General features: G+C 40.6%; 1 protein-coding gene across 11 annotated transcripts in view; it reads left to right on the forward strand.

Moving 5' to 3' along the window:
- Positions 1 to 16,288, forward strand: part of EIF2AK2 (eukaryotic translation initiation factor 2 alpha kinase 2) — a 24,330-nt gene continuing 8,042 nt past the window's right edge. The window contains exons 1-11 of one of the 11 annotated variants that reach the window (XM_041128568.1): positions 472 to 1,631; positions 2,074 to 2,193; positions 5,920 to 6,046; positions 9,461 to 9,575; positions 10,099 to 10,268; positions 11,072 to 11,198; positions 12,876 to 12,958; positions 13,945 to 14,029; positions 14,497 to 14,531; positions 14,699 to 14,833; positions 15,285 to 15,404. In XM_041128568.1, coding sequence (XP_040984502.1) covers positions 5,943 to 6,046; positions 9,461 to 9,575; positions 10,099 to 10,268; positions 11,072 to 11,198; positions 12,876 to 12,958; positions 13,945 to 14,029; positions 14,497 to 14,531; positions 14,699 to 14,833; positions 15,285 to 15,404 — 974 coding nt within the window. In that variant the 5' untranslated portion in view covers positions 472 to 1,631; positions 2,074 to 2,193; positions 5,920 to 5,942. The other 10 variants (XM_030035334.2, XM_030035327.2, XM_041128565.1 and 7 more) reach the window with 10 other exon arrangements.

Genomic DNA, 16,288 nt, shown 5'->3' on the forward strand with positions numbered 1-16,288 from the left:
GGAGCGGGTCGTGCGGAAAGCGGCGGTACGGGGACCCGGAAGTGAGTGAGGGTGGGTGGGGCCGCGCCTGTGGTTTGTCGTTTGGTTTGTGTGGGTTTGGTTTTTGGTGGGTTGGTTTTGTTTGGGTTTTTTTCCCCTTTCTCTGTTAAGGAATGCTCTCTGGGTGAGGCAGCCGAGAGCTGGTATGTGATCTGAAAATACCTGTCGACGTGCTGCCAGGGGACAACTTCACCGTGAAGGGATTTCCCCCCGTAGCGCTTCCACCCGGGAACGGGTGCGCGGCGCTCCCCGCCCCTTCCCCGCCCGCTGCCGGCGGCAGCCTCGCCCCCGCTCCCTCCTCCCGGCGGCGGCGGCAGCTCCGCTCCCTGTGCCGTCCGCGGGGCTCGCTGCCTTATCGCTGTCATGACCGCGGCTGCCGTCACTGATGAAGCCCGTTATCAGCCGTACAAAACGTTACCGGTAAGCTCCCTTCAGGGTGTCGCTGCGCGGCGCCCGACGATGCCAAAGTCCGTGGGTTTGTAGTCCGGAGCGTTCCCTTAACAGGCGTTGGTGAAAGGGAGCGGCGCGGAGGGGGAGGAGGAGGTACAGGCAGCAGATTGGCTTTAGTTCGGCGTGCGGGCACGACGTGTTTCCCGCCGCTGCGCTTGCCTTCTGGAGCGTGTTCTCCTGCAGAGTCGCCCGCGGGCAAAGCGAGCCACAGTCGTTGCACAGCACCAGGGTGATTTGTTTGTGATAAAGTCAAAGCCGATGACTCCGCTATAAATACTTCGGTGTTTGGGCAACGGGTATGATAGTAGAATATGTGAAATTCCAAACGTCAGTATTTGCTAGAGCAAATTAATCTGAAGGGCGTCCGGATGAAGGCCTGAAAGGTATCGTAGAACAAAGTTCTACAGGTGTATGCACCAACTGCTGTTTCAGAACAGATCGTTTTCCCCAGGGTGAAGTTTAACAGGAGGCTTGATCGCTCAAGTAGGAATATTACTGTGGTTGGACAACATGTTTTGATGAACACAGTATCTTTTTTTTTTTATCAGCCAGCAAGCAGCTTTTGTTGATTTGATTTCTGTTAATACTGCTAACGTCGATTAGATATTAATTATTAAATGCAATTCACAAAGCTGGAGGAAACTTTGTATCTTGCCAGAGAAACTGGACATTCACCCCAGGCCACTTTCACGTTCTGAAAACTGCACGTTTGATAGCAATCTCCTTGTCTGATAAAAGATGTTGGGTCACACATCAGGCCAAAAAAATTGTGCCAAAGAGCTTGGTGTATGGCAAGTAAAACTACAGAACGCAGGAATTTAAGGAGAGGGAGGGATTCTGAGAAGAAATGGACATGACTAAGGATCCTGTAGTTAAGGAAATAGGAGTTTTAATAAAATTGCTGTAGTTGACTTGTAATAAAATGTGCTACTTTCATTTGATAAAACAGAAAAGGTGTTAGGCATGCCGGTTTCATGTGCCTCTACTGAATTACTGTTTTTCAGAATTTACATAGAAGAGTGATTAAAAATAGCTGAATTTCTAGGATTCTCTCCGCTTAAGAAGATGGCATCTGTTTCAGACAGCCCAGCGTTCCAGTCAGTGACCAGTGGATCCTATGAAATGTGTACCTTTCAGAAAAGGTACATTTACATAGAAGTAATCTTTGTGCTTTCTTTGACAGTTGGTCAAAGAGCTCATAATTGGAAAATAAAAGATTTTATAAGAGATATATCTTTAATAGAAGCTTTCAGATACAGAATTGAAGCAGTTAAAGCATGGATTATAATTATATTTTAAACTTATTTATTTTCATTTTTCTCATCAACTGACTGTGTGTGGAAAACTCACATTCACTTCAGAGTAGGACTGCAGTTGTAAAACATGCTTTCATGTATACTTGTAAAAGTCACTGCAAGGTTGTTTAACTTCAGACAGCCATTTGCCATGCTGTATTTGTATGAACCCCACAGTTACCAACGCCACTCGTGACAGCTTTTTCTATCAGCATTTCAGCATGCGTGATCTGCGTGCAATCTTATGCTTTCAGACATGCACAGTACTTTCTCGTTGTTCTTTCTGCAGGCTCGCTAGAGGCTAGAAATGCCTCACAGAAGTTCAGAGCTGGGAAAAGACAGTGGTCAGAAACCTAAGTAGGAGCCAAGTTGAAACATGAGGTGTATTGCACATTCTAGAAGTGATAATGTAAGAATGCCATTTTGGTATCTTTAAATGAGGTCCATACATAGAATTATGGAATTGCTCTAGGTGGGTTTTAACAAGGAGTAATCACAGACTCATAGAATGGTTTGGTTTGGAAGGGACCTTAAAGATCATCTAGTTCCAACCCGTTTGCTATGGGCAGGGACAACTTCCACTAGAGATGAGGTTGCTCAAAGCCCCATCCAACCCAGCCTTGAACACTTCCAGGGATGGGGCATCCACAACCTCTCTGGGCAACCTGTTCCAGTGCCTCACCACCCTCATAGTGGAGAACTGCTTCCTTACATATAATCTAAATCTACCTTTCTGTTTAAATTTAGTTAAAAGAATGTAATGAACATTTTCAAAGAAAACCTGTTTTGTCCATACATATGGAAATAATAATTTGTGAATTATGTGACTCATACCATGGTTTGTCTTTTTTTTTCTATGAGATGATGATATTTAGAAGTTTAGCATTGTGCACTCTCTGATGTTTTTCTCTGCATCCCCACTGGCATCTGAATGCGTTCCTTGCTGGTTGTGGCTGTGCTATGGGAAGGCAGGTGTGCTTCCTGGGTGCTGGTGGGTGCCCGAGTCATTTCCTCATACTAAGGATGAGACCTAAAGCTTACTGCTGTTTTCCTGCTCTCCTCTACAGCTGTCTGGTTTCTACCAGAAAGAGATCTTGCGGGGGGGGGGGGTGGGAATCAAAGCAGAGACCAACAGGTTACATAGCTGGGTGATCAGGAGTAGGTGTTGAGTGCACACAGTGAAACACATCTGCTCCATACCTTAGATACAGCCTCTGGAAACTAATCTTGGAGATTTATTTTCTTTCCTGCTTTTATTATTTTGTTTTCTGCTTTTATTTGCTTTCCTGCTTCTCCAGAATGTATTTATTTGGTGGCTGATCTTTTTTTTCTTTATCCCAGTAAGAGATTTACTATGAAGTGCCTTAATGTTCAGTGATACCCATAACATACGTTAAGTTTAAAGAAGGGATAAACAATGAGAGATGGGAAATTGCTCTTGTGTTGGAGAAAGTTATTTGCTGGCTGAGACCAAAAGAGAACTGTGAGAAATTTAAGGAGAGCTGACCAGGCTGAGTGGATTGACTAACAGCATTCAGTTCTGATAAATGCAGACAATCCAGACTGGAAGGAAAAATGCTTAAGTTACACTTTTTTTTTTTTTTTTTTTTTTTTTAACTTTTCTAAGTTCAGTATGTGCAGTTTGGTGTGATCTCTAAAAAGTGGAAGACCACCTTTGTAAAATCAGCTCTTTTCAATACAGGAGGAACGTGTTGAAGCACCATGTAAAAAGTATGTTGACTTTTTTTTTTCCCCCCTTAATTTACATTAGTGGTACAGCTTCATGTGGAATGGCTTGTGCTTACTGATCACCTCATTAAAGAATTCCTTCAGATGTAGAATTGGAAGGGTAGAGAAGGTGTTTAAGGGCTGAGGAAAAACTTACAGAGAGAGATTGCAGTAAAATGGTATGCAATAAAGTAATACGATGCAATAAAATAATATCCAACCAAAAGGATAGCAACTGAATTGAAAATTCAAAATGTATAAAAGGAAATACTTTTTGTTACGTGCCCTAACTATGGTTTGGAATTCATTTCTCTGGGAAGCTGCTGAGATTGAGACCATTGCAGTATTGCAGAGTGGTGGGATACTGTCACGACCCAGACTGGACAGACCAGGGAGTCATGTTTAATTCGAAATTCCCTCGGGCTAAATTAAGGTAAAACGACACCAAATGATCAGTTAAAGATTTTATTCGTGACAGAAGCAAACTGAACTGGGGAGGCATGGTAGTAGGTGGCAGGGTTTCTCACAACAGGAATTGGCCTAAGACTACTTCTGTAAACCGTGTAACCAGAGTAACCATATACATCAATTCAGGGAATAAGGAGATCCCTGCCATTGAGTAACGAGGTTCAGAGCAGACCCCTTTGCTTTCCAGACTCCTCCTCAGAGAAGGGCCCAGGGGCGGCTGGATCCACTCTTAGTCCCAGACTTGGTCAATGGTTTTATGTCTTAAAGGGATGAGGTGTAGGGATTGTGGAAAAGGAAAAGGAATGAGAGAAGAAGGCAGAGAGAAAAAAGGAAGAGAGGAAGATTTCACCAGTCCTGGGTCCAGCGTTGGTTCAGTCAGCCGAGGGGTCCAGTCCCGGTGGGCTTGCACACCTGGGGCTTCAGTTTGTGTCCTTTTATCATCCTTGGTCCTTCTTCGGGTGGGCGCCCGAACTTGTCAGGCTAATGAGCAGTTTGTGAGCCTTTGGGCTTGAGGGTCGTCTGTGGAGTAACTTCTCCTTCCCTGCAGACGTGGCCGTTATTTGATCTTTGTATCAGAACAGGGAGCTGTGCCCCCTCCAGCACGCCCTCCCCCTCCTGTTGCTGATGTCTGAGCTGATGGGCTTTTCACCTTGGTTCCTTGCTGTGCAGGGTTTGTCCTTAAGCAGAATTTGCCCCACCACAATGTTTGAGACATTAACTCTTTCAGTCTCTCACAGATACCGATAGGAACACCAGGAACATTCGGAGCTGTAGTTAACTCTGTGACACTTTGTAAGGGATGCGAGTGTTGACCGGCTAGTCAGAGAGGGAAAAGGGCTACTTGGATGTATTTGGGAAAAGCTGGGTGCGTCACTGCTCTCCGCTGCCCATATAGACGAGCTCTATATAGTACGTGGTTCCTGTAGCTGCCTTGTATCATTTGTAACGGAAAAAGGTAACAGCTAGTCAGGGAAAAACGCCGGTGGGGTCGTACCACTGGTCCTCGAGCAGCGACTCGCTCGCCTCGCAGCCCTCGCTGCCGCTAAGCTGAGCAGCGGCGGGCGAAGCTGAGGCGGCAGAGCCCGACAGCGTGCGGCGGGCCGAGCCGGCTCCCTGCGGCCCGGGAGGGACCGGAGCGGCCACCCCTCTCTGCGGGGGCTCTCGTCCCCGCGCGGCCCGCGCCCGCAGGACCGGAGCCCGGCGGTGGCCGCCGCCCGCCGTACCACATCCGGGGCCCCTTCCCGCCCTTTCGGTTTCGCTTCCAGGCGGGGCGGGCGGTGCTGCGGAAACGAAACTGGGGCCGTCATCGCCGCCGGCCGTGCCGCCGTGCTGCCGTGCTGCGCCGCGCCGGCTGCCGGGGGTCCTGGGGCGTCTGCCGCGGCTCGGAGGTCACGGCCCGGGGAGGGCAGGGGAGCCGTCCGGTCCCGCCGAGGCAGGCTGCCCGCACCCCGGCTGTAGCGGCGCTCAGCGGCTGCCTGCCTGCCGCCTGCCTGCCGGCTGCTGCGCGGCCGGGAGCCTGGATTCGTCTGCGGTACGTGTGACTGAGCCTCACAGTCATCGCGGTTTGAAAGGATGTGTTAAAATGCCTCTTGGTTCCCCTCTGAAGGAATCGACTCTAATTCTGTCTGTAGAAACGTTACTGATTTTTTTTTCTTCACAGGGTTCGGTGAACGATTCAGCCTTTTCCTGCCAAGAAATCTGCCAGGAAATCTTCTCTAATCACTAAATTCTCTGCTTTGGTTTCTAAATCTGTTATTCGAGCAAGGAATCTTCAAAAACAGTTGCAGATCAATGCTTGAGTTAGAAATTAGAATTAGTTTTCTGTGAACTTTATGTTACTGGCACAGGTTTTCTACCACAGCAGTGGTCTGCCAGGATTAGGGGCTGTCTCTATACCATGCTTGGAGGCACAGACCTATCTTTGAATGTTGCTTTGCAGAACCTTTTTGAGATTGTGTCAAAATGGAACGTGAGTGTATGGAGAAGATCAACACTTACTGTCAAAAGCAGAAACTGACACTGGTTTATGCCAATGTCAGGATGACCGGCCCATCTCATGATCCTGAGTAAGTTCACTATGCATGTCAATAAACATCAAGATTCTTCCTGCAATGAATGAACTGGCTAAGGCTTGCAATCGTAAAAGTTAATTTGATGAAAGTGTGTATGTGGCAGGAGAGCTGGTTGAAACCATAAATTGAGTGGTAGGTGGGTGGGGAGGATGTCGTGATAGAGTTTGAGGAGAAAACTTATTTCAGAGTTCATGACCCTTTTTTGGAAAGCAACAGCAATGCACCTGTTACTGGTAACTATATTGTACGTATGCTCTGCATCTGCCATGAAATCTCTCAGGAGGTGGGGTGGGTTGCAGCAAGTATTTCAGTTTATGATCTATGCTAACTTGAGTGCTTTGATTTTTATTTAGTTTTACAAAGTGTGGAAATTATTTGTGACTTATGTTGTTAATTTCTAACCATAAAGGTTGGGTGTATATTAATTGTTCGAGTACCAACATGTTTTATGTGTAGTTAAATTTTGAACGTCTGTTACGAGAGAAGAGTCTTTTGCTTAAGCTGTTTTGCTTTTACTTTTCGAGACAATTACAGGTGATAGAATATGCTTTATTTTTTAACACAAGCATGGTGTTTTGCTAATTTTTTTTCCCTTGCCAGAGATCATAGATACTCAAGATCTATGATGTTTCCTTGGGTGATTTTTTTTTTTTTTTGCTTGTTTGCATGAAGACAAGCCTTATGCTAATGATTAGTATGTTTCTTTTAATGTCTTCCATGTCGCCAGCCAGCATTGTCTGTGCTGACTTATTCTTGGACCTGACCATAGTCCCGGAATAAATTAATAAGTATTAGCTGAGTCTCAAATGTTAATCAGTTATCTTAATTTTTTCCCCGTGCAGCTCACATAATTCAAAAAAGTAACCCTTACTGCAGTAATGGCCACAGCTGTGGTCACACAGCTACATCTTCATGCTTCAAAAGTGATGGCATGGGACTAACAGAATTTACACACATTTCAAATTTATTAATTTATCCCATTTATTGTGCTTTTTAATTTTTTCTGTGTGCTCTGCTACATTCACAAATATAATTCAAACCATTTTCTTGGATCTGTAAGTGATGTGAGGTGTGACAGTGGTATCTAGGAAAATCCTGGGTAACCTGGGCTGTTCCAAGGAGTACAATGTACAGTGTCTGGCTACAGTGATGAATGCTGTAAACCTCCTTCGGTGCCTTTGTGGTGCTCTTTCCCAGTGCTCTGTCTGCTAATGGGATACATTGGCTACTGCTGGTCCTGAGCTGGCTCCCTAACTCTTCTGTTCTGTGTCCCGCCTCATAAGTCCTCCTGAAGTTGTCTGAGGCATGATGCAGAGACACCTCCTGCCATCTCCTCCCCTCCTATCCTGGTTTTGGTGCTGTAGCTGCTTCCGCTGCAATGTCTGTCAGGGTCGGTGCTGAACACAATGTAAGAAGGTTGAGAGAGCCCAGGCTGGTTCAGTCCCGAGTGGCAAGTTTTCTTGGGCTGGGAACGCAGTGTGTGGACAATCAGGCCAGTGCTGCCTAAACCTGTCAAGTCTGGGCAGTGCTTATTAACATGGCGGATAAGCGTGACTGTACATTTGGGACCAACTCATGTAACACTCATTCAGATAATCCTCAACTCAGGTAATTAACTCATGGGTCATTGGGACTCAGACTGCAGATTTCCTCAGGATGCTTAAATGGTGAATTTTGGATGCAGAGTCATAGCTGAATGTATGTAGTATTCAGAGCTTAGGTACGGGTTGGCTAACAAACCCTTTCCCAAAGAACGATCTTTCATGCTTTTTTTTTTGTATGCTGTTTCCTGTGTGTAGAGTATGTGGCACACTGGTGTGCTTTGTCATACTGTTTATCTCCTTAAGATATCTCATTAAGGCTTGCTTACACAATGACTGCAAGCACTGTTCTGCATCTGCATTGTTTTCCATCCAAACATTTCATTAAAGGGAAGTGGAGAGTGAAGTTGGAATACTGAAAAAAGTGAATTCCTGAAGTCATTCCAGTATTTGAGACAAATCATCCCAGAGAGAAACTCGTGATGCTATACCTAGACTGTTTCTTTGTGTCAATCTATCTTGTTGATTGTGAGCTTGTGTATTTATATGCTCTGTTGTAATCTGAAGTACGGACGTACCCAGCCATTATAATAATGGTCACGTTAACATGACACAAACCTGTGCTGCTGTCAAAAGCAGAAATCTAGTTGTTGTTTTCTGCTTTGTTGCCTTTTGTGCAAAGGCAGCAGCAGAAACATTAGGGATTTTGCAGTTGCAGGACAAGTCAGATCTGGGTAAGAACTGATTTGGCTGAAAACCAACCATTCGTTATTAGGTCACTGTCGTGGGTTGACCCCAGGTGGCAGCGAAACCCCCAGCCAGCCACTCACTCACTTTCCCCCAGTGGGATGGGGGACAGAATCAGAAGGGTGAGAGGCAGAAAAACTTGTGGATTGAGATAAAGACAGTTTAATAAGTGAGGCAAAGCTGTATGTGCAACCGAAGCAAAATAAGGAATTCACTCACTCCTTCCCATTGGCAGGAAGATGTTTAGCCATTTTCAGGAAAGCGGAGCTTCATCATGTGTAACAGTTACTTGGGAAGACAAACATTATAACCCCAAATGTCCCATCTTCCTCCTTCTCCCCCCCGCTTTCATTGCTGAGCGCAATGCCATGTGTCATGGAATATCGCTCTGGCCAGCTGCCCTGGTTGTGTCCCTTCCCAACTTCTCACACACCCCCAGCCTACTTGCTGGGAGGCTAGAGTGGGGAAAAAGAAAAGGCTTTGATGCTGTGCAAACACTGCTCAGCAATAGGTAAAACGTTGTATTATCAACACTGTTTTAGTCCCAAATCCACAACATAGCACCATACCAGCTGCTATGAAGAAAGTTAACTCCATCGCAGCCAGACCCAGTACAGTCAGTCCTGAGCTGTGTCAGTTCCGTGTTCTGACTCACGGAGTTGCTGTATGGGAAGCAGTGCATGCACAGTTGTGCAATGGAGTGGTAAGGGATCAGTGGTTCAGTGTGGAAGGGCAGGACTTTTTTGTTTGTTTGTTTTTTTGTGTCCTGGTGTTAAGGCTTCACCACCTTGCCTGTAACAATGTTGACTTTATGCATTCTTTTGCTTTTAAAAATTTAAATAATTTTGCTTTTAAAAAGCAGTTAAGCATTTAAAAATACTGTTAGAACTAATAAAGTACATGCATTTGTGACTAGTGAAGAAGCATTTAAAAATATTTCTTCTAAAGAGTTATCATAATCAGGAGTTAGATATAATAAAAACACATTAATACTCAAATACCTCCACAGTTAACTTACAGTGCTTTGTAGATAAGAAAAAGAAAGTTGAATCTGAGAAGGTTATTAAGTATACATGAGACAAAATGTAACAATGTTTTAGAAAAGTTTCCTTCATTGCAGGTTCACAGTTGTGGTTAAAATAAACGATGTAGAATATGGTACAGGCACTGGTAAAAATAAGAAGGAAGCAAAAGCAGTAGCAGCAAAAAAAACCTGGGAAATGATTGAGAAACAGGTGAGTAAACTGTAGGATTTAATTTTTTTTTTTTTTTTTTGCTAGTAAAGGTTGAAGATGAATCTCTAAAAGTAGCCAATATAGTATCATTGTTTTCTTTATTTTAGAAGGGTTTCTAATGCTGCCATCCCTTTTCTTGTCTCTGGTCAGGGCATTCAGAAATTTCAGAAAATTCAGAAGGCAGCACTTGCGTTTTTTTTTTTTTTTTAATGAGACATTTCACAGCTCGTTCCCTGTCTTTTCTTAAAAGAGGTGGGAGGAGACATGGTGAGAGGTTGTTAGACATTGGTGCAGTACTTGGAAAACTGGATTTACATTTCTTTGGAAGTTCAAAATGTAATAATTCTAGGTTGGGATGACTGTCCTCTGCCACAAGGGACTCTGTTAGTGCAAACTTGGGATTTCTTAAAAATATTTTAAAATGCTGACAAACCTTGCAGCTATATTAGATTTTGTGCCCTGTTTATCTTAATCTATTTATTAAGCTTAAGTTTTTAAGTTACCTATCTTGTTTGTCTTATAGCCAGAGAGCCCTTCAAACATGCAAGCTTCAGAATTAATGACAACTCAAACGACCTTATTACCTGTACCAGCCAATGACTATGTCAGCCAACTAAATATGTATTCACAAAGGACACTGGAAAAAGTTGATTATCCTAACACAAAATGTACTGGAGAAGCCCATGCTCCCATGTAAGATGTGCTTTGTCTTCGTACTTGCTTTTAATACTTCTGGTGTTTACTAACACTACCATTAGTTACCCTGAGTAGTGTTAGATGAATCTTTAGAAATACAATAAAAATTTGGAGGTAGTCTGGAGAGAATCCAGTGGAGGGCCATTAAGGTGGTTAAAGAGTTGGAGGATACGGCATAGGAGGAGAGGCTAAGAGGACTGAGTTTGTTTAGCTGGGAGGAGAGATGGCATGATGATAAAATGGTAGTCAGTGTTGACAAATTGTCCGTTATCTTGGTTGTAGCTCTGGCACGTTTGTGGACCTCTCGGCATGTATTTTGGAGACCCCTAGGAACCAAGTGCCAAGGAGAGCCTGTTTGTGTCTCCTGTATGCATTGCAGTCAGTGAGTTGTAGAAACGTTTCAGTTAATGACAGCTGAGGGATGATGAAGAATATCTACATATTTTAACTGTCTTGACAATGTCTGCTGGAAAACTCCTCTCTTCCCCTGAAAAATCAGCCATTTTAAAACCTAAATTGCAGATAATTTATGATTGTGGGTGCATATGATATGATGCTTTGAGGAGTTCCACCTTAAAAAGTGCTAAATATTCACTCTCTGAAAATTGATTATCTTGAAGGCATGTCAAATTAGTTATCTACCATTATTAATTAGATTAAATGTATATTGGAAGTAATGTCCTGAAGATGTATATTTCAGATTTCCATTCTATAATGTCAATTGACTGTAGTGTTTAAAATCATTAAATTAAGACTTGTCATATGGGATATAAGACTTTATTCCCTGTTGTATTTTACAGATTTTCTTGTAGCTGTACAATTAGTGGTTTTGTGTATGGAAGTGGCACTGGAACATCTGTAGCTGCTGCAAAACAAGCTGCTGCGAAACAAGCGCTTGAGAAGCTACATAAGCAAGGCACTCTAACAGTATGTGCTATATTTAGCCTTAAGACAGAAGTTTAATTCTTGTATCTTTAATCTCTGAACAGATTTCCTCATTGTATTTAAAAGCATATTCCATGGATTTCACTTAAGAGGGAAACAATCCATATTTTGGTGGGTTGGTTTGGCTACAGGATTCTGTTGGTAAAATTTATGTTGTGTTTCTATATTCAACTGCCGGATTAAAAAAATCTCACAGTTGATATCTCTGTGTATTTCAGAATATGGTCTGATACATTGTCATTCAAGGATGCACGTATCTTAAAAATTTCTGAATCCTGACTACTCTAATATAGGGGTTGTCTCCTGTGTGTTGTCGAGCTGACTGGCTATGAACATAAATCTCTTACTGTCTTGTGCTGGATGAAAAATCTATTGTGAAATGTGAGAAAAACAAAAGCAGGAGTGAGATTCAACAGGACTTGCCTCCTGTAGTATTCCAAGGCAGAGTCTAGTGAAGCAATTGCTAACACCATCCTCTGGAGAGCAGAGCTATTGTCTTCACGTTGGTGATCGCATTTCCATACATGCAAAAAATTATTGAATTCTAATAGTGATCTAAACCCACTTCTGAAATGCACAGAACAGTACATATGAGCTAACTTAAATGAAGTGTAGTTTAAAGGGAAGGAAGGCAGTATGGAGGAGGAAAGAAACCTTTTTTACTTTAAGTACTTTTTTCATTATTTGGCTGTTTACTGTGAATTTTACATGCTTCTTTTATTGTTGTTTTTAAGTTAACCATGTAATTAATGGCCTCTTATAGCCCTAAGATCCTTCCTTAATATTTTCCTGTGTTGCAAGCTCATGGGTCTTTGCATTTTCATCAAAGTCTGAAATCTATTACCTCGAGCAGAACCTCTGTAGCAATTATTCTAAATTTGGGGTGGGTTGTTTTGCTTTGGTTTTAATTTTTATTAATTCCAAGACATGTCTGTGTAACACACAAAATGTAACTAGTAAAAAGTAGTAAAGGCCCAGTACTCCTGCATTCAAAAAAATGGGTTTTGTTTGTTGGCTGTCATCGAAACATAAACCGTTAAGTTTTTTTAATTTTTGTCAGGTTATGGTCTACAACAATCATAGGCGCTGCTTTTAATGTTACGTTTATGTTCTTATGATATAGGGGGAAAGGAAAAGCTGGGGGAAGAACCTCTACTAAGTATTTAGGATTCATTTTTTTAGTCGACCCCGATTTAGTAATTCAGGTTTCGCAGGGTTTTCACACTGAAGACATTGAATGTCTTTTTGTACAGACTCAAGATTTTCAGTTCTGCTGATGACATAAACCAAAACCTACATATATCTTGTTTTCCACACAGACAATTGCATATGCAGTAAACAATGAAAACATTTGCTTTTAGTAACTGTAAGTCTTATCCTGATTTTTAATAGATCTCAGACTCTACTTCTGCAAATGTGCTTATATAGTCTCAATATGAGTGGGAAAACGCTTACTGTGACATGGCCCTGTATTTCACTCCTCTGGATGGAAGTTAGGCAGATGCCTTTCTTCTGTAGGGCTTTGAATGTTCAGTGCCATTAACAACTTCCACATAGGACCTTGTAATCTTCCCTCCCCCCTCTTTGAATGGCATCTATTGCGCTAGGGATTTTTTTTAATGTGATATTGTTAACCATTCTTGTTTTTTCTTTTTTCAGATGGGAAGAGAAGAATCTAATGGAAATTCTACATTTACTGAACATAGTAATTCCTCTCGAGTGCCAACTCAGTCTGACTCGGAGTAAGTTGAGTTCACTGATAATGTGAAACAAAATGTATTTACTAATCTTAAAGGGTCATGTGATCTAGTTCTAAATAAAATCTGTCATAGTGTCTTTTGCAGTATAAAGCCATTTAATTTAAGCTTCTATTTCTTAGATTTCAGAGCAAAATTTGTTGTACTTGTGCAATTTTATTTGAGTCCTTACGGGTTAGCTTATAATAATTTTAGAGCTTTCTAATATATTTATATTTTGCCATGAGTAGTTCTTTCAGAAGCATTTTTACTGTGATGGAAACGGAATAAACTACCTCATTCAGTAGCGTTAATTCATGCCATTTTTAATAGGCACTTTCCTATTGTGACACTGTTGTGAACTCAGTATAATTCAGTTTCAGTACTTTCCTGTGCTCCACATTCTGCTTTCTTCTGGTTTTTTTTTTTTTTTTTTTTTTTTTTCCTTTTTCCTTCTCCATAAATCTTCCTTTCCACCAAAGGGAAAATTTGCTTAGCAAAAGAAAATGAACACACATAAAGTTTCATCTGTGATTTGGGAACCCTAGATCAACCCTTTTGTGTCCAGCAGTTAATTTGACTGTAGTGCTACTACCACCTCTTTTATGTTCTTTGTGCGATTGTAAAGCAAGCTGATACGTACAGTGCTAGAGCTGGCTGCACTGCCTTGAAATATACATCTGTATTTAACCTATTTACTTTAAGGATATAATAGAAAATATATCATATAGACATCTAGATATCATGGCATCATATCATAGAAATAGAGGAGTATATTACAAAATGTTATTTTTTTATTAGCTTTCTAGCATAAAGTTTTGTAGTTCAAATCAGTCATGATTGTTAATGCTTTTTCAGGTTTTGCTTTTAAAAACTATGGGGTTTTTTATGCTTCTATTTTTCTTGTGGCCATAATTTTATTTATTTATTTTATTTATTTATTTGATTGTGTTACTTTCACCTAAAACTAGTCTACTATTTTTCAATAACAGCAGTATTTCCTTTGAATACTCAGCTGCAAAGTTAGTAGAAAAAATGAAAGACATGGCAGTATGTGAAAAGCCTTCACCTTCTCAGGTATAGTATGAAAATGGTCTTCCTCATAATTACATTTTAGACCCTGAACAGGGCAAGCTTCTTGTCAGAGTGTAGCACCAGTTTGTTCCTTTATCCACTAATCACTAGAAAACACATGCACATTTTTACTACGAATATTCAGTACTTTCTTACTGTTACCATTAGTGTGGACCCAATTTATGTACTGTTGACTAAATGGGCAGTACTCCCAAGGAAGGGGATCACACTGAGCTTATATTTTTCTGTGGGAAGAATGATGATGTCATACATAGCACATGTGAAAAATTTTAAGCTAAGATATGGCTTCATTCTTATTACATTGTTTATAATTATAAACATTACCTTGTTTATGATTTATATGTTTATAATTTATAGACAATTCCTAGTTACTTTCTCAGACACATTTTAAACTAAGTAGAGTGAAAACATTCAAGATATCTCAGCTTTTTTTTCTCTTTTTCATGTAGAGAGACGCACAAAGTTCTGCCCTGAAATCCAGAAGGTATATGTTTATTTCTGGGGTGCTATCTGCCATAAACTATATTGCAAACCACTTTAATGTTTCTATACCTAGCAAAGAAATGCCACTATTGGGAGGTACATTTCTTTTCTCTTGTCACATATTAGAAAAATGGCTCATTATAAGTTTTGCTTTTATCCTTGTTAAAGAAAATTGGCAGCTAATTTTGATAATGCAAGAAACAAGGAAGAGGAGAAAAAGATGTCAGATTTAGATGAAAGTTTGCCAGATTTGGACACAAATACCAGTGAGGAGAATGAAAGTCCATACACAGTGAATAAAAGGTAAAAAGGATTTTATTTTTTTTTTAATAAGATCTGTATGGCAATTACAATATGTAGTGGTCTAGATTTGTTTGTTTATTTATAACAGAATGTGGGAAAACACTGTTTTAAAAATAACTTTCTAAGAAAATTGGTATTTGAGGTACTATTTTTTTTTTTCCTGGAAATTTCAAATATAGTATAGCAACTGACATGCAATGGTATTTAATGCTTACAACCAAAAGTCATTTGTGTGAAGATGTGAGGGTAATTACCGTACATGCTTTCAAGGGTCAGTTTCCCTTGTTTTTTTAATCTTCAAGACTATGATTTAGACCTGTATAGGTGCTGAGTGATCCCTGTAGAATGGTATTTCAGCAGATGTATTAGATCTGTCAGGATCATTTTTATATCTTGTAAATTTAAGGTTAAGTATACTTAAGTTATATATCTTTTTTTTTTTTTTTTAAAGATTTCTTGAGAGTTTTAAAAACATAGAGCCTATTGGTGAAGGTGGTTTTGGGAATGTTTTCAAAGCAACAGGAAAGCTTGATGAGAGAACCTATGCAGTCAAACGAGTTCAATTCACAGAGTACGTACTGTATATTTACTTCTGGTTTTTATTTTAGGACAACCTTAATCAAGATTTTAGTACTTTGTTTTGTCTCTTTAATAATCCTAGGAGCACTTAAGCAATTTTCATTATTAATTGTACATTCTTTCTGGTAAACTGTTTCCTTTATTTCTAAGTGAAGCTGAAAATGGCATGTAACTCTGTTAAATTTTGCGTGCACTGGAAGAATTTCAGATGCAGATGTAAAAAAGTAGATTTGTTAAGTTCTACTTTCCCTGAACACGCTAGTGCTCTGGTTATTAATATTGCAGAATGCGTTTGAAGAAAACTTGCTGATTAATAAAACAGTGAAAGCAGCACTGTTAGTTTTGACAGGTTACATGGAAAATTTACTTATCAGTAATGCATAATGACTATAATTAGGGAAAATAGAGAAAAATGAAAGTAATACATTTTGTGGTTTGTAATTGGGAAATGCTTTATAGATGACCCATGTAGTCATCATTCTCACACTGTATTACTTGTCCTTTATAAATCTCAACAGAGAACGATGAGCTTAATTTTTTTTTTAAAGTAATTTTCTGTAACCCGTAGCTAGTGGAGTATTTTATCAGCAGGTGAAAAACTGGAATTTCTTTTAGGTAATCTATTGAAAAAGTTTCAAGTTGTTGGAGATACTTGTCCCTTACATTGTGTAACTGCCCTTCAAATTCTTGTGTTCTTCACAAATATATGTTATGTTCATTTGTATTGCAATCCTGAGAACTATACTAGAAAACATAATACTGGTTCTTTAAATAAAGACTGCTGGTCTGCTGATGGGTTTGAACTTACTTCGCTAGCCAATTTTACAAGTGCAGGCCAAATTTAGTAATAGTTCTTCATGAGTATTTACACGGACT

This window comes from Aquila chrysaetos, chromosome 13 (genome assembly GCF_900496995.4).
Source record: "Aquila chrysaetos chrysaetos chromosome 13, bAquChr1.4, whole genome shotgun sequence".
In the NCBI taxonomy this organism is placed as follows: domain Eukaryota; kingdom Metazoa; phylum Chordata; class Aves; order Accipitriformes; family Accipitridae; genus Aquila; species Aquila chrysaetos.